The sequence below is a fragment of the Giraffa tippelskirchi genome, chromosome 7, assembly GCF_054371585.1.
Source record: "Giraffa tippelskirchi isolate mGirTip1 chromosome 7, T2T-mGirTip1v1.2.pri, whole genome shotgun sequence".
NCBI lineage: Eukaryota > Metazoa > Chordata > Mammalia > Artiodactyla > Giraffidae > Giraffa > Giraffa tippelskirchi.
In genome coordinates this window covers 122,781,569-122,799,798 of record NC_137281.1, presented here as the reverse complement: position 1 = coordinate 122,799,798, position 18,230 = coordinate 122,781,569, and the positions used below count along the sequence as shown (strand labels likewise).

The 18,230-nt window shown below is 37.0% G+C and overlaps 1 protein-coding gene across 50 annotated transcripts in view; it reads right to left on the bottom strand.

The window, feature by feature from the left end:
• Positions 1-18,230, bottom strand: part of CEP152 (centrosomal protein 152) — a 96,232-nt gene that overhangs the window by 31,858 nt on the left and 46,144 nt on the right. For 39 of the 50 annotated variants that reach the window (XM_081508467.1, XM_081508483.1, XM_081508504.1 and 36 more), the window contains 6 exons: positions 13,992-14,187; positions 8,137-8,259; positions 7,038-7,147; positions 6,183-6,311; positions 5,927-6,062; positions 1,256-1,441 (listed from right to left, as the gene is read on the bottom strand). In XM_081508467.1, coding sequence (XP_081364593.1) covers positions 1,256-1,441; positions 5,927-6,062; positions 6,183-6,311; positions 7,038-7,147; positions 8,137-8,259; positions 13,992-14,187 — 880 coding nt within the window. Of the gene's footprint in view, positions 1-1,255; positions 1,442-5,926; positions 6,063-6,182; positions 6,312-7,037; positions 7,148-8,136; positions 8,260-13,985; positions 14,188-18,230 lie in introns of all 50 variants that reach the window. The other 11 variants (XM_081508496.1, XM_081508497.1, XM_081508500.1 and 8 more) reach the window with 3 other exon arrangements.

Below are 18,230 nucleotides of genomic sequence, written 5' to 3'. Positions count from 1 at the left end.
ATTAGAATCTTGTTTGTTATATTAAACTGCACTGAGTCAGCTGTGCATTCGAGAGGAGGGCATTATTGGAAGAATGTCTTAATGATATGACTTTCAGCAGTGTAGTAGGGTGGACCCAAACATAATTAATAGTGGGCAAAATTGTGAAACAGCAAAATTTGCTTTTCGTTTTTTCTGTTTCCCACCTCCTGGGTATCCAGGGTTTTCAGATTGCTTCCCTGGCTACCACAGCTGCTGGCTGTATTGCTTCTCTCAAAAGGGCTATCTTAAGTGGCCTTTTTTGATTTATCCTTTCCTGACATTCTCACAAAAGTATTATAGCTGTCTCATTCCTCCACCTAGTAAATAACTGGTTAAAAAAATCCAACTAAAAAACAATTTGCAGTAATTTAAAAATAGGGCATTTGTTTTGTGCCATCTATATTTTTATAGATACACGGTTAGATACACTCCAGAATGTATTTTTATATTAAAAAATGACTAGTGAAGGAATTTCAGGTGCCAGCACTTGACTGATGAAATCTGAGGGAAGGGATAGGAGATGAGTAGGAAAGTCAAAAGACAGGACAATGGTCTACAATTCCATTTTGCCATAGCCCCAACCCGAATTAATAGCAATAGCAAGGACAAAAGAACATAGTTTAAATAAGTTTGAGAACTTATTTCACTTCCAACCAAGTTTTTAAGATCATAATTTGGTTCTTCATTTTCTTGGAAACTATGAGCATTTCTTAACCTCATTTGCTACAGAGGTTAATAGAAGTTTTGTACTTCCAAGTCTACCCAATCATTACTTCTATCTTCTAATCCACAGTGTATGTTAATTATGTTAATTATATTGGTCTCGAGTTATCAATCATTTCACAATATGAAATTTGACTGTTGTTTCACTTGAAAAATTAATAAAGTACCCCTCAAAACACATTTCCTGAATTAAGCTAAAGAATTAAGGGGTGGAAAGTTTTAAAAAATTAAACTGGTGTAAACTGAAAATAGCCCAATTCAAAGACATAAAATGAATGATTGTGTGTGTGTGTGTGGGTGTGTGTGTGTGTTAGTTGCTCAGTCGTGTCCAACTCTTTGCGACCCCATGTACTACAGCCCACCAGGCTCCTCTGTTCATGGGATTCTCCAGGCAAGAATACTGGATATGTACTTGGCTATTAAAAATGTCAGTTCAGGAACAGCTATCTCTCAACAGTTAGTACTATACATTTTTTAAACATAGTGACTAGAAAGAAATTTTAACCCACACCTCTTTCTGTTCCTTATCCCAGTGTTCTTTCGCTAATATCACTTCATTTTCAACCTGCTGTTTAATATTACTTTCGTGTTCTTTCAGCCACTTGTCCTTTTCCATCACAAGGGTATCTTGGTACTTTTCTTCAAGTTCCACCTGTAGTTTCCTTACATAATCTTCTCTTTCCTCCAATAGCTGTCTCTTTAAACAAAATTCAAATAAGTATCTCATATGACACTAATGTTCTCCAAGTCAAATTTATAAAATAATAGTTATATGCATGTAATAGACAATAGCAACAGAGACAAGTGAACTTCCTATATGCTACCTCAATCAGTTGAATAAGTTGTCTTGTAAAAACTTGCCTACATCTCCCATATTTGGATAAGAAATTTACGGTTGAATACATTAAAAGAAAAGGCATCTAGTACAATAAATACATCTAATAAATAAATACTCCCAGAAGACCAAATATCCTTTTTTAAAAGTGAAACTGACATTTATGTTTACAGCCCAGCCATCACAGGACATGTGAGGTATCACAGCTCAGGAAAATTTACATTTCTGAAAAGATCTGTATTCTGAGATAAGCCCAAAATTATTGCTCTACTCTTTTTGGGGGGGGGGGGGCAGGGCACAAGGCATGTGGGATCTTAGTTCCTCAAATCAGGGATTAAAACTGTGCTCCCTACAGTGGAAGCATGGAGTTTTAACCACTGAACCTCTAGGGAAGTCTCTTACTGTTCTGTTCTAAAAGTTATGCATCCTTTGACGAATTCAGATTAGTACTTTTTTCATTATCAAAGACAAAACTTTACCAAAACTAGCTAAAGCATTATCAAATAAGAACAGTCAAGTGTCAGTTAAAATTTAATAATTTGAACTACTCCTATATTTTCTATTCTAGGAACACAATTGATCTGAAAACTCTAATAAATCTCTACTCAGGGATCAAAATTATTTATGAGCGTTTGTTTGAAAGTTTTTTCAAAAGGGGTCTTCTGGAAGTCCCACCAAGATGCTATGAGAAGAAACACATTGAAGACCACAGACTACAATACCAAGGAAGTACACCTCACATACCTAGTGCTACTTGGCAACAGACCTTTTGTTCTGATTCTTCAGCATTATTTCTGACTCATGACTATATGGTTGTCTGGATTTTTTCCTGGTTCACAGCTGACCTTGATTATTGCTGTCTTAATCGCTATCTGAGTCATTTCCACCACTGGTACATGCCAAGAAGATGTTATCTATGTTTGCTGAGTGTTGTATGGTTTTGGAAAACCTCCTAGGGACTGAGGGACCCATTTCTTCAGTCACATCATGGGGACTGCAGTTGTACCAGGACTATAGGACAGTCTCATCCACATGGTCGGGAAAATTGTCTGTTGTCACATCATAGACCATATATCACCATTATTTTTGTTTTGACTGTAGAAGAAATCCCCAAGTTGTCTTATCTGTGTGTGCCTTTCCTTTAGGAGTTGTTTCTATATGTATCTGCATTTCCTTTTAACGCAAAAAAGAAAACTGCTACTAATTTTCTGTGTGTCTATATGTGTGAATTTATTAGCTTAACTACATAATAAACCAGACAATACAGAGACAACAACAAATGTCTATTATTTCCCACGATTCTGTGCATTAGCTGGGTGGTGGTGATGGCCTGAGCCTACTCAGCTGATCTCTGCAGACAACTGGGGTTACAATGGTCTAAGATGGCAACACTCACATGCCTGGTGGTTTGTTCAAGGTCACCAGGATGACACAGTGACTTGGTCACATGTCTCGTCATCGAGCAGGTTATTCCATATCCTTCACATGGTGCTTGGATAAAGGGTTCCTAAGAGTATCAAGCGTCCAAGGACCAACACATAAATGCTTTTTAAGTGTCTTTTTACATAATTTTTACTAATATCCCATTAGCCAAAGTAAGTCATTTGGCCAAGGTCAGATTCAAGGGAAGAGAAACAGACTATCTATAACTGAGAACAGCTACAAAACCACACTGCAAGGAGACTCACATTCAAGGATAGGAAGAAAGTGTGGCTATTTCTGCAATCCACCACAGTGAGGAAAATCTTGCTTCCAACGTTATAGAAGGAAAGCAAATTTATTGGTCACAGGAATCTGTCATGTAAACATACTACAGGAATATTTAATTCAAAAAGCTTTATCATTCAAGGGAAGGAATACTTGCATAGTTTTAAAATGTTGAAACTTGTTTTGCATGCCTCTGACAGTCAAAAAAAATCTAACTTCTAAGGACTGATTTAACATGGATTACAACTGTATAAACAAGCCTTAGCTTGTGTGTAGGAATGGCATTATGCATGGCAGCATCAATCATCTTTTCCTTGTCTACAGATTCATGTGTATCTGTGTGTTAGTCACTCAGTCGTGTGCAACTCTTTGTGACCCCAGGAACTGTAGCCCACCAGGCTCCTCAGTCTGTGGCATTCTCCGGGCAAGAATACTGGAGTGAGTTGCCATTTCCTTCTCCAGGGGATCTTCTGAACCCAGGGATCAAACCCAGGTCTCCCACATTGCAGGCAGATTCTTTACTGTCTGAGCCACCAGGGAAGCTCACAGATTCATAGCCTTTATTGATTACTACCCAGTTTGATGGTTCCTGTGTACATGAACAAGCCAGGTTAACATCTGTTAATAGAAGCTTTAAAGGCTGGAATTGAACTTGTACTTAACCTGCAGCCTGATTCAACGAGTGTTTCAGAAAGATGACATATGAAAAAGGGAAATACAACTGGGGACTCACAGCATTGCCTGTTATATACATTTTGTATCCAAGCAAAGCTCCTGGCCTGAAGACCAACTGCAGGGAAAATGACTGACGTCCTGTGGAGAAGGACTACCCTAACAGTTCCCTAGCTTGCTCAGGTTAGTAAGATTCTCCCACTGTGTGAATGTGAAACAATTCCTAGGAAAGTACACTGATGTGTAAATACATATCTTTGTCTAGTTCTGGAGGATATGAAAAAATTCAAGTCTCATAAATGTAAAGGAGTTCTATTCTGACTTGCTTATGAAGGCTACTAATCTTTGTAAAGGACTTATATAAATCTAAAAAAAAAAAAATTAAAGAATATCCAGAGAAGAAAGGAATTCAACTTTTACTGCTCTTAAGTACACTGGCCCTTTAAGTGAGGGATGAGTATAATTACAAGCGGATAGTGCAGAGGAGTCTTTTAGGATGATGAGACTGTTCTGTTTCAATCCACACATGGGTTAAAAATCTATAAAACTGGACATCAAATGAAAAAGAATCAATTTTATTGTATGGCAATTTAAAACTTTTAAAGAAAAAATGTCTAACCTGTAGGTTTTTTTTGGAAGGCCCAAATAGTTTTAACTTTCCTTCTTGCTCCAGCATACAAGAATTCATGAGCCAAAATACCAGTTAATACCAGCTATTAACTGCAAATGATCGATTATGGGGGGTGAAATTTTACAGCCAAATTGATTCTTTTAAAAGTACTAGGAAATATACTTCCAAAAAGAATGACCTCTTTGAGAGAAATGCTCTTATGTTCTTGCCAATTTATCTATTTAAAGGAAGAAAGAAAGAAAACAATCACACCAGATCTTCTCCCTATTTTAATTTTTTTAAACATTACTGAGCTAAGTCTTTAGTTTCTAGGTAATTTAAGACACTTTCTAGCTTTTATTTCACCAGCACAAACTAAAACATCTCCCCTTAGTTCTTTTTCCACTAGATGGTATGTATACATGGCATGTTTTTCTACCATATTAACCTGTTCAAAAATAATCAAAATATTAAATGAACTACACTTCCTCACCTACTCCTTACCATTCTTTTCAAGTCTGGTGGTAGCAATTGCCAAGCTTTACTATAACTTATTCAGAAATCTCTGTTAAAAACATTTCCTCAAGCCTTTAAAAATATTTTCTAATTTTGATGCAGGTGGCTTTCAGATTGTGGTCTGCAGGCTGGTCTCAAGGGAAAGGGAAAGGCAGATGGGTGTCTGGATCAGGCTCAGGACAGGACAGGGAACAAGACTGAAGGGGTGACTGCTTTTAAGTGATTTGACTCCTGGACACTTGCCAAGGGCAACTTGGAAGATTCAGGCAAGAGTACAGAGGACACTGCAGCCCCTCCAGCTTCCCTGAACGACAAGACCTCCCTGGACAGAGGTCACACTTAAACTGACCTTCCTCTCCACAGCCCCACATCATCACCTCCTGTACCACAATACCCCAGTTCAAATTCCTGTCCTTTTCCCCAGAATAAATGGATGCTTACGTTCTGAGAGAAATGGGTCAGAGGAAAAGGTCTTTGAGGGGGACACTTCGTGCAGTGCTCACAGGGCTGGGAGTAGCCACCTGAGCAGCAGACACACACACAAAATGAGCATCCCTAGGCTTCAGACTCAAAGGGACTCTGGTCCACCTCGCTTATTTTTATAGAACTCTCTTTGGTCTCTTAGAAATGTACAAGGGAGAATCACTTTCTACTATGGATCTGCCATTTTCTACTAGGGCTTTAATAATCATTTCAATGTTTACTGTACTTTGTGAGCTGAATTCGTGTCAATCAGTCAAACGTAAAGAGCCTTCTACAGAAGCCTTCCCTGTTCCACAAGAGAATGAGTGTGCTGGTTTCAAAGAGCAATGAAGTGAGCACAATATGAACTTGTTCTGTACCTTGTTCTCCTGTGCCTGTTGCTCTTTTTCCATGCTCTTCCTGAGAGTTGCTTCTAGGTTATCTTTCTCTCGGCACACTTCCAGGTAACATTCCTGCACAGCCGCCATCTCCTTATTCACCTTATCTAAGTCAGACCTTGGATACACAAAACCAGCAACTAAATGTAAGGCTGCAGAATAAACAATTTTCCTCTAAATGATGGGATAAGAGAAGCTGTCTCTACACCTTCAAGGGCAGTGAGACTTGCATTCTCACCTAAGTTGTAAGCGAGTCGCCTCGTAAACCTCAAAGAGTTGCTGTTTCTCCAAAGCGTGCTTTGCTAATAGGCTTTCCCGTATTTGGGCTTTCATGGCTTCATGGTGCTGCTGGTAAGTCCTCTCACACCTAGAGACAGACAACAGACAGCGGAATCTAAGGCAGTGCCCAGCATTACCAGCAACAGCAAGATGAACTGGTTTCCCTCTCTTCCCACTCCTTCCCTTCGAAAGCAAAGCAGAATTAAGATCAGATTCCCCAACCAAAAGCGGTAATAGTTAACTTTCAATAGATGATCTTATGAGAATCTTCAACATTTTCTTTCTGCAAATGTTTCTAGAGAAAAATTAGAAACCTAGATGTGTGAATGTCCTAGTCCTTCACACAGAGTATAACAGTCTGTGTTTAGAACTTGTTTATAAAAAATGATTGAAATAACAGGGTGTGGTTCCAAAATTCAAAGTTATATTAAACGCAAATACTAAAGCACCCAACTCACACATAAGTTATGTTCCACAAATCTGTTTCCAAGTTTATGACTTTGTATTTAGAAGACATTATTTCCTCCCACAAATTTCTTTCTTATAAAAAAAAAATAGTTAAGCCATTAAGCTCTACTGTTTCAATGAACTACAGTTTGGATGGTTCTATAGAACTCAACCCACTATGTAACATTATTTCTATGGAAAGTGTGTTCCAAATTCTAATTTGAGAAGCCAGGGACTCATCTTCTCCAATTTATGATCTCAATGGGGAGGGTTCACCCCCATCATTTTACTTGAATCTTTTGGAGGGGGGTGTGTAAGGGAGAGAGAATAGGAGATGGGAGAAGGGAGGCCTCTGTCTATACCTCACCTATCAACAGCTTCTTGTTTATCACGGTCAAAATCTTGTACCATTTGTCTCATTTGATTGCATAAGTCTTGATTTGTATTTCTCAGTTTTTCTTCAGTTTCTTTAAGTTCCTGGATACAAAAGAATAAAGTATTTAGAGGAAATAAACATCTTTATTGCCTAGTCTAATCTTATTTTCTAACACCAATACAGTATACTAATGTATATATATGGAATTTGAAAGATGGTAATGATAACCCTATATGCGAGACAGAATAAGAGACACAGACGCATAGAACAGTCTTATGGACTCTGAGGGAGAAGGTGAGGGTGGGACGTTCTGAGAGAACAGCATTGAAACATGTATATTATCATATGTGAAACAGAACACCATTTCAGGTTCAATGCATGAGACAAATGCTCAGGGCTGGGGCAATGGGATGACCCAGAGGGATGGGATGGGGAGGGAGGTGGGAGGGGGGTTCAGGATGGGGAACACATGTAAACCCATGGCTGATTCATGTCAGTGTATAGCAAAAACCACTACCATATTGTAAAGTAATTAGCCCCCAACTAAAATAAATTAATTTTTAAAAAAAATCTTATTTTCTGATATCCTCTGTGCCTTATCTTTTTCGTTATAACATTATTTGACATCATATCATTTTCATAATTCTATAAAAATCTCTTCAGGCCTTGTAAGAGTATAGGCTTGTCAAGTAGCTTTCTGATAGGAGTAAATGTTAAAAACTTGTATAAAAGCATTCAATCAGTGAAGAATTGGCTAACTGATGCTTTCTAACAAGTCTTAGAATACAATAATCTTCCCAACCACATAAATAAGCAACATTTTACTTTTTGGTCAAGAGCCGCCTAAGGAGGAAAGAATACCTCCAATAGCCATGCAATTATGCAGACAGGAAGCTGGAATTATACTAACTTACCTTCAAATGAAAATAGTAGTAAAAGGAAATAACTGATCAGTAGTAAAAGGAAATAACTGGAATCCTAATTACCTGCTAATGTACTTGTCCACTAATACCTTTGTGTCATAGTACCTCTCTATTTTTGAATGAGGTCATGAGATTTCTCATAAAATAGAGGAAAGTTTTTTAATCACCTGATTTTGTTGCTGTAAAACTTGAATTTCATTTTTAAGCTGCAGTATATCATCTTTGACAATCATGTCGGAAGAGTCAGGCCATATCTGATTAGTTGGTTTTTCTGAGGTATCTGTTTCAGTCTAAATGTTAAAGAGAAATCAAAAGTTTTTCAGGTTTTTAAAAATTTTTAAGCACTAGTTTTGAAACAATGTCATACTCACAAAGAAAGTACAAAAACAGTACAAATAACCAGAGTACAATTATCAATACCATTAAATTAACTAGGATGCAATACTATTACCCAATCTACACACTTTATACAAAATTTTCCAATTTTCCTCTAAATGTTCTTTTTCTGGTTCAGGATGCAATCTACAACTCTATGTTACAGTTAGTTGTCACATCTTATTAGTCTCCTCCAATCTAGGACAGTTTTTTTCAGTCTTTGTCTTTCAAATCCATGACATTTTTGAAGAGTACTTGTACTAATCATTTATTTTGTAGGCTGTCCCTCAATTTGAGCTTTTCTGATGTTACTTCATTATTAAATTTAGGTTATGCATTTTTGGCATGAATACCAAAGAAGTGATGTGAACACTTCTGAGGAGACATATGACATCAATATGCCTCATCACTGGTGATGATCAACTAACTGATGAAGGTCAAAGGCCCTGTCTGCAGGCACCTCCACTATAAAGTTACTATTTTGCAATCAATAGTAAGTATATTATTCGGAGACACTGAGACTATGCAAACATTCTATTTTTCATCATACTCTCACCCATTAGGCTTAGCATATTTAATCAATATTAACTCATACATTTTATTCAATAGGAATTCAGGACAGACTTTGGTAAATTGTTTCCAGAAAGCTGGTACACATGTATACTGTCAGGTAGTACAAGAGTCTGTCCAGCTCTCTTTGCCGCCAATGGCCAGTGACTGAATGATTATTGTGTCTAATGGGGGAAAGGGTCTCCAAAAATTTTTTCATTTGCATTTCTTGTGTCGCCATCAGAGAGCAACCTTTACATGCCTTCATTGTTCACTTGTTCATCTTCCCAGATATATATAGGTTAGCATTTTCCTCTTACTACCTGAGTATTTTATCCATTTTAAAAATAAGTTATTTGTTCATTAAAGGGGTCAAAGTTGTTTTTTTTTAATGTATACTCTAACTGACCTGTTGGTTTTATTATTTACCTGAACTCTGAGGTCTCTTCTTCAATGTTTAAAATATATCTGTAACAAAGTTCATTCTACTAACTGGGGGAAAAAAGAGGTAAATGTATCTCATTCTACGTGGGGTGACAGAACCCCAAGGCTTTGGCTCCTTTTTCCCATTTACTCTTCATTTCCTTCAGAGGGAGACTGCTCTAGTTCCTGGCTTTGCTGGTTCACCTGCCATCATGTCCCAGAAGCCACTGCTCCTGCCCAGTCAGAAAAGAGAGGAGAGAAGAATATCTACTCTGTTAGCTTTCCAGACTTGGGGGTATCAATGAGACTTTAAAGGATTTTGTTGACTTATTAGAATGGCTTTTATTTTTTTAAACATGGCCTCTACTTTTAAAGGTTTATGACATTCATTTGTGCTTCCTTCCCTATTAGTGAGTTTCTACTACTTAGAACGAAAGTAACATCATACTGCTACCCTGAAAAAACAATCTTCACAGCTAGTTACTGGACTCAATTTTGACATATTTTCACACTGCAGGCACACTGGGACTTGGTACTTGCAGGAATTGTTGGCACAAAACTCTTAAGAATGTCTTTCAAAAGAGAAGGACCATTCGAATGTCGCAACAAAATCTCTCTCTAAAGCTGGAATTCTGAAGGCATTATCTTCAAAAACACAAGAAATGTAATATACCAACTCTTATACTATCTTCCTAATTTCTATGTCTCAAAAAATTCTAGCCGGAAACCTTCTGAGTTGGCTACTGAACATTGCCTATCAACTACCTTGGAATCAGAGTATGGCTTTAACCACAGCTTGTGGTAAGGTAACGATCTCTATTAACTATCACACACAGAAAGGGCTCTGTGTTTTATTTCTTAAGCTTACAAAAAATTCAGTGTCAATGTGGTCCCTGCCTGCTAGTAAGCCAGTCTGGTTTTCCTAAGGCCTTTGCCACATTATACCTTAATGGTCCAGCTGTTCAGCTGGAATGAACAGCATAGTATTTGACCCACCCCTAATCACTGTATAGTGCTATGTATGGGCAGACTCCTCAGTTTGATCACATATTATCCTGGAAATGTCATAAAGCAGCACTGCTATGAATAGTCATATGACATAAAAGCAAAAATAACTCTGTAGTAACTTTAAATTGTTCTATGTAAGATGGATAGAAATGGATATAAAACATACTAAAGGCATTATAAAGAAATAAATATATCAATACCTTTAAAACATCTATGAAAGAATCTATCAAAAAAAGATTATATAGAAAATATTTTTGTTGCCCTTCTTAATACATAAAGGCTTTAGGGGAGAATTTGATGGCCTAGTTCTCTTTAAAAAGACATCCAGGGAAGTTTAAATTATTGTGTTCTTTCTCTTAGCAAGCACAAAAGTTCAACATCATTTCATTAAGTTCCAGATTTGATGCTAGCTATGATCATTCTTTCTAAAAAATCGGTAGAGGGACTGCCCTAGTGGTCCACAGTTTGCCTTTCAGTGCAGGAGACTCAGGTGCAATCCCTGGTCAGGGAACTAAGATCTCACATGCTGCAGGGCAACGAAGCCCACTTGCTGCACCTACTGAGCCCATGCACTCCAGAGCTCATGCTCCACAAGAGCAACCAGAGAGTTGCTGTTCCGTGCGTGGCAGCCAGAGAAAGCCGGCACACCACAAAGATCCAGTGCAGCCACAATTAAAAACAAAAAAAAAAAAAATTGAGAGACATTTAATGAATTTAGCTTCATTAAAGATTTCAGAAAGACTAAGTTTATATAATATAAACTTCCAGCTTATTTGCTACATCCTTTTACGTACGTCCGCTCAAAGCTGCAATGTCGCTTTCCACCTTCTCCCCTGGTTTTATCCTTGAGGACAGAGATCAAAAGTTCCCTCATAGACTTCACTAGGGCTACCTTAGTACCCCACGCCACCCCCAGATCAGTTAGTTATTCCTTCTCATAGCACTTTGTAATTAGTATCATCCTTATTACATAAAGTTATACATGTCCATCTTCTTATAGATCCGTAGTATTGACTATGGTAGCCAGTAACCACCTATGGTTGTTGAGTGCTTGAAATGTGACTTGTCCAAATAGAAACATAAGGAGAAAATACATGCTAGATTTCAAGGGCAGAGCACACACAAAAAATAAACCCTTATTAATTATTTTATATTGATCACATATTGAGAAGATAATATCTTATATATACTAGGTTAAATAAATTATTAAAATCAATTTCACCTATTTTACTGTAATGGGACTACTAGAGATTTTCAGTTATATATATGGCATTATTATATTTCCACTGGATAGCGCTATTCTAGAATTGAAGTTCCTTCATAGAATGGCCATTGTTTCTTTCATCGCTGAATCCCATTAGACTTGCATAAAGTAGCTTAAAAAAAAAACAAAAACCTAAACTGAATGATTTTCTTTTCCTCCACATACCTCCCCAACCCTGCTTTCTGACTTTACAGACTAAATAGGGAGCTCCATTAGAAAAAGATGAGAGAAACAGGAGGCAAAGGCCAAGTTTGAAGGCATTCATCTGTTAATGAGATGACTGAGAACTTGAGAGCTTATTTTAAAAACCCACTTGTCCATTAAATTAATATATCCTCTCCCTCTTCCCCATCTAGGAAATGGGTCAACATATGTAATAATTCAATAAATATTTACTGAGCAAACACTCACAGAATTATCAAGACAATACTCTCAAGAGATTCCTATATAGTTAAGTTGAAGCAGAATAGCCATAAGCATCAAGGACTGAATTCAGTCTCACTTTAAGAAAAACCAAATGTAGACTGCTGAGATATCACTATGGCAGAAGGCTACCTGGCCAAAAACAAAAAAGGGTATTCAAAGATAAGATGGCTCCCTCCAATCTACTGATAAAACAGACTGTAGAGTGTGAAGGCAAACCGAAAGGTTACAAACAACACAAGGAATGGCCACCAGCCATTGCCATACATGTGAAAGTGTATCTGTACAGCAAACACCGACTAGGGATTTCAATATGCAACAGAGAAAGCAACAAGATACCAGAGCTAAGGTTCAGACCCCAAATCAGGCTCCTTCCCTTAGCATACTCACACCAAAATGCTTATTAAACTGATCAACTCTAACCTAACACAAATTTTCATTTCCATTCTTTATAAAAAACATATGGAAACAGTTAAAACAGCTTGGTTTAAAGATGTTAAATGTGCTGTGGGGAAGTAGTCTCCCATTTCTTATTTGCTTATTAACATTGAAATCAATGTGCTCATCAAATATAGTTACTCAGAAGAAAGAACCAAATTGGGCAGGGCTTTCACAGTGAGAGCACACTATTATTTCTGGAAAGCGAACTAGGCATGATTAAAATTCCACAATAATAAGCGCCAGAGAACATCTTGCACACTTTGCTTTAATAGGACTGTTTTAATGAATAACTCCTAGCTTAAAGGATCAAGAGATAAAACAGTACCAAAGTAGGAAGTAAAATATTATTTCCATCCATGAGGAAAAGGAATACAGTATCTACATCTTTTTTTTTTTTTTGGCAGCACCACACACCATGGAGGATCTTAAGTTCTCTGTCCAGGGATTGAACCTGTGCCCTCTGCAGAAGCACAGAGTCTTAAACACTGGACCACCAGGCAAGTCCCACCTACCTACACTCATACATTACCTTCCCTCTCCTCTTAGCTTCTAGATCTTTCTTTCCAGTGGGAATAGAGGTGAGCTGGGATTTAGAGATGGAGAAGGGTGAAAAAGGCAGCTGTTGAAAGAGGACATCTCTAAAGACCTCTGCTAGCATGATCTTGGAGAAATAACCTTGACCTATTCATTAGTCCAATGTTTTAGTCTCAATTTGCCCAAAGATTCATTCTAAGCCCAGAAGGGTCACAAATTCCTCCAGTTTCATTTACCTGATCTATAAAGTAAGCACACTAACTTATTTTATAAAGATATAAAGGTGAGTTTCAAGGACTCTGACATATCTGACGTGCCTTTCCCACCTCTAACACCACCATACAATTAATTTTTTTTTTCATTGTAGAATGACTATTCTTTTAAGAACATGGGTCAGGGAAATATCAGACAAATTGCTAGGGCATTTCATTGTGGAGTGTTTAACTACATGTTAAAGCACTACTGGAGCAAGCCAATCTTGAGGAAATGCAGATACCTGTTTATACAGAATGCTTCACTGGATTTGTGGCTATGGAATTTTACCTAATTGGCATCTCATTTACTAGGTGCCAAGAGCAACCAGAAAGTATATTCCTTTAAGTGGCATTTCCTTCTTTAAATTTCATTTATGGATTTCCCTGCTGGTCCAGTTGTTGGGAATCTGCCTGCCAATGCAGGGGACGTGGGTTCGATTCCTACTCTGGGAGGATTCTACATGCTGAGGGACAACTAAGCCTGGGAGCCACAACTACTTAGCCTGCACTTCGAAACGAGAAATCACCACAACGAGAAGCCTGGGCACCGTTAACTAAAGAGCATTCCCTATTTCCTGCAACCAGAGAAAGCCCGTGCATAGCAAAGTAGATCCAGTACAGCCAGAAATTAGTTAATTAACTTTACTTATAAAAAAAGTCAAATGAATGCCTGAAAGACAAAGGTTTAATTTAAATGTGAAAACCGTACGAGTTTTCTTTATTAAGTCTTGAAAAACGGCTTTACATCTACCTCAATGCTTTTTTCATCCTTCTCTACTTGGAGATCTTCAATTTTCTTATGAGCGTTTTTGAGATCACTTTGTAACTGAGACACCAGACGACGCTTCACAGAGTTGCTATCCAGCAAATGCTGCACCTCTGCTTTCAGCTTCAAGATGACCTCCTCTTTAGAAAGTGCTTCATCTGGGCCTTCTTGCTGCACAATGCTAACGGAGAAATGATCGTATTTAAGGTTAAATCCAGTAACAAATCAAGCACGGCTATTCCTTAAAAGCAACTAACTGCAGTGGTAACCATGCTTTGCAACCCATTCAACTATATACTAGTATTTCAAAAACAATTTTAAGCTTTGTCATACACAGGTTATTGCCTTTGATACATCGCTATATAGAAATAAGTTCATTCACAGGAAGACCATTCTTAAGCATAGTCCTGCTGCCTCACTGCAAGGAGTTCAACCATATGAACTTCAGTAGAGCATGCATTTTTACTTTTGATAAATTGTATGCTATAAATACATGTCCTTCAAGACTCCAAGAGAAACAATGTGAAAATAAAGAGGAAATGAATAGTAAAACACTAGTTATCCTAATCAACAATTTCTGTCTCTCTTTTATTAAAACACAAGTCTGGGTGGATATCTGAGCAACTGGAAAGAAAAAAAATAACACAAATAAATGACATGCTAATTTAATCCCCACCATAGTTGGTCAATAAATTTTAAAATTGGAATGAGTATTTCTGTTCCTTGCCATAATGGATTAAAAGGACCAGTTTTCTCCTTCTGTCTTTAAAAAAGCTAGAAAACTAAATAAAATAAATGAAATGGTGGTGTTCAATCACTGGACAACAAGCAGCATAGTGTAGTGATGCTTGAGAAAAGTAAAGCAAACAAGGTAAGCCCTTTAATGGCTGCAGCTTTCTTCCTGGAGAGTTTCCAGTGTGCAGCATAGAAAGAGGAAACCCAGGGAGTCCACTCTCTGCAATCTCACTGAGTTGCAGAATTCAGTATGAGAAAACCAAAATGGCTAGAATCTAGGGAGCAAAACACTGTGAGGAAGGTAGCTACACAGAAAAAGGGCTGTGGAGACCTGTGGTATATGTGAGAAAATTACCTCAAGACGGGGGCGACGCAGTGAAAGCCACAGCAAAAGAGTAGGGCTGGGAATATTTTGTATTTCAATGAACCACAGTGGAGAGACTTCCTAAGTCACACAGCATCAAATATTGCCTTTAGTAATAAGGCCAAATTAGCCCCAGATTAAGCTGTTTGTTCTAAATCTGATCTAACGAAGCCTACAAAGAAGCCTTGAAAGGATCAAATGAATTCCAGGTAACTTAAGTATGTCACAGAAAAAGAATAACAGTATTTTTTTTTATGCAATAAAGTCCCAAATCTAAAGCATACAATTCAGAATGTCCAGCATCCAATCAAAATTTACCAAATGTGAATAAAGCAGGAAAGAAAATATGAACTGTAACCAGGAGAAAACGACTGGGGATGACAGATAGTAGAATTAATTAAGTATATGCCATATGCTCAAGCAGATGGTGGCGGAGGGGGGAACCCACAAAAACAATGAGGAGGGAAATGGAAGACTTTATGCCCCAAATTGGGCTTACAGAGACAAAAAATAAAAATATCTGAAAAAATGTATCTACTAGATGAGATTAACAGCATATTTAATACATCATAAGAAAAGATCCATGGACATAAAGACACAGCCAACTTAAACACAAAGAGAAAGACGACCAGAAATACATAGAGTATATTAAACTTTCTAACCTAACTGTAGTTAAGTCCCAGAAAACTGGGGAGGCTGATAGAAAAAGTATTTGAAAAAATAATGACCACAATTTTTCTATCTGATGAAAATTAAAACCCCCTAAAACCTAGAAGCTCAATGAATCTCAAGCACAAAAAACATGAAAACCATTATAAGTTATATCAACACCAAATTGCTTAAACCAATGATAAAGTAAGAGTGCAGGAAGATTCCTGGGGAGATGATCAGAGGAAGGAATTCTGGCTTCTGTGTATAAGCAAGCTTTAGTCTAAACCCTGAACTGTGCATGCAGAGAACAGATTGCATGCATCAAATCAGCAAAGATTTGGAGAATTTCACTGAAATTTGAACCACATAAGTCTCACACTGACTAACTCTGGAGAGGCACATACATACACAGGACAGATTCAAATCAATGTGGCAAAGGCTCAGAAAAATAAAGATTTGAAACACCCATACAAGTCTATATACAAGAAAAAAATCACAATGTCTAGTATACAATCTAAAATTACTCAATATAAAACTAACAAGGAAAACCTAAATGCTAGAAATATTACAGAGAGTTTTAAAAGCAAATATCTAGGCTTTATGAGTAAAGAAAACATACTTGAAATGAATGAAAAAATAGCAATTTTCAGCAGAGGATAAAAACTTTAAAAGAAACAAATGGAAATTTTATCATTAAAAATACAATATCTAAAAGTTAAAAAAAAAAAACTCAACTGACAGGCTCAACAGAATAGAAATGACAGAGGAGAGAGTGAGTGGACTTGAAAATAGTTCAACAGCATTATCTAATGTGGGAAAAAAAATGAACAGTGTCTCAGAGAACTGTGGGACAACATAAAAAGATTTAACATTATACGTAACTGGAGAACCAGAAGGAGAGAGAAAGCGATAGGAGCAGAAAAAGTATTTGAAGAAATAACAGTCAACATTTTCACAAATTTGGTAAAAGACAATTTACATTTTCAAGAAGCTCAGTGAACCGCAAATGAGATAAACTAAAAGAAAAACACACTTAGACACATCATAATGAAAATGCTGAAAACTGAAAAAAAGAAAAAAAATTCTAAAAGCATCAGGAGAAAAAACTACACATTGTATACAGAAACAATGATTAAAATAAGAATAGATTTCTATTCAGGAACTACAGAGGCCAGAGACAGTGGAAGAGCATACCTTTAAAGTGCTGAAGTAAAAGAACAGTTGATCCAGAATTCTGTAATCAGCAAATATAACATTTCCATACAAGGAAACTAAGAATGTGCAGACATGCTCTGGAACAAATGCCAAAAGAAATTCTTCAGCTAAAGGGAAATCTCTACACTGAAAACTACTAAACATCGGGACTTCCCTGGTGATCCAGTGGCTAAGACTCAGAGCTCCCAGCACAGGGGGCCAAGGTTCAATCCCTGGTCAGGGAACTAAACCCAAGTCACAACTCAAGATCCTGCATGCCACAATTAAGACTCTTGTGCCACCAAATAAACAAACATTTAATAAAATCTGCAAAACATTACTGGGAGAAACTGAAGAAGACCTAGATAAAGAGAGAAGTATAGCATGCATAGAGAGAAACTGAAAGATTCAATGTCTTTAATTCCCTCAGCTTTACGGAAGTGTAAGCAACAAGTGGCAATTTCTTAAGATGTCAATTCTCCCAAAACTGATCTATAAATTTAACACATTTCAAAATTTGAAATTTAAGTTTCAAATTTGTCCAGAGGACAAATTTTGTATTAAGTGACAAGCTAATCATAAAATTTATTTTGAAATGCAAAGTACTTAGAATAGCCAAAACAATTTTGAAAACAACGAAGTTGAAGGATTTGTTCAACCCATTTCAAGACTATAAGTTACATTATCAAGACTGCTCCCACCAAAATGATCACTGGAACAGAATGCAAAGTACAGAAATAGGCCCACAAACATGCAATTAACTGATTATTAAAGATATCAAGGCAATTCAATTGGAAATCCCATTTCTGACAAACGGGATTAGGTCAACTGGATTTATTGGAATAAAAAAAAAATCAAATTTTCCCTCACACTATACTAAAAAATTAACTCAGAATGGATCACAGATGTAAATATAAGAGCCAAAACTATCGAATTTCTAAAATCATAACAGAAAAATTTTGTTAACACTGAGTTGCAATAACTCATGAACTGTACAAAAACCATGAAGTGTAAATAAGAAATAAATTTGAGTTCATAAAAAAACTTTTGCTCTTCAAAAGATAACATAAGAAAATGATAAGATAAACCAGAGAGGGGAGGAAAACACTCACAACACATATATCTGACAAAGGGCTTGTATCCTGAAATATATGAAGACCAAACAACGTATCGTTGTTCAGTAGCCGAGTCATGTCTGGCTCTTCACAACCCCATAGACTACAGCATGCCAGTCCATATATATACACCAAACAACATATACAAATGGCAATTAAGCATAT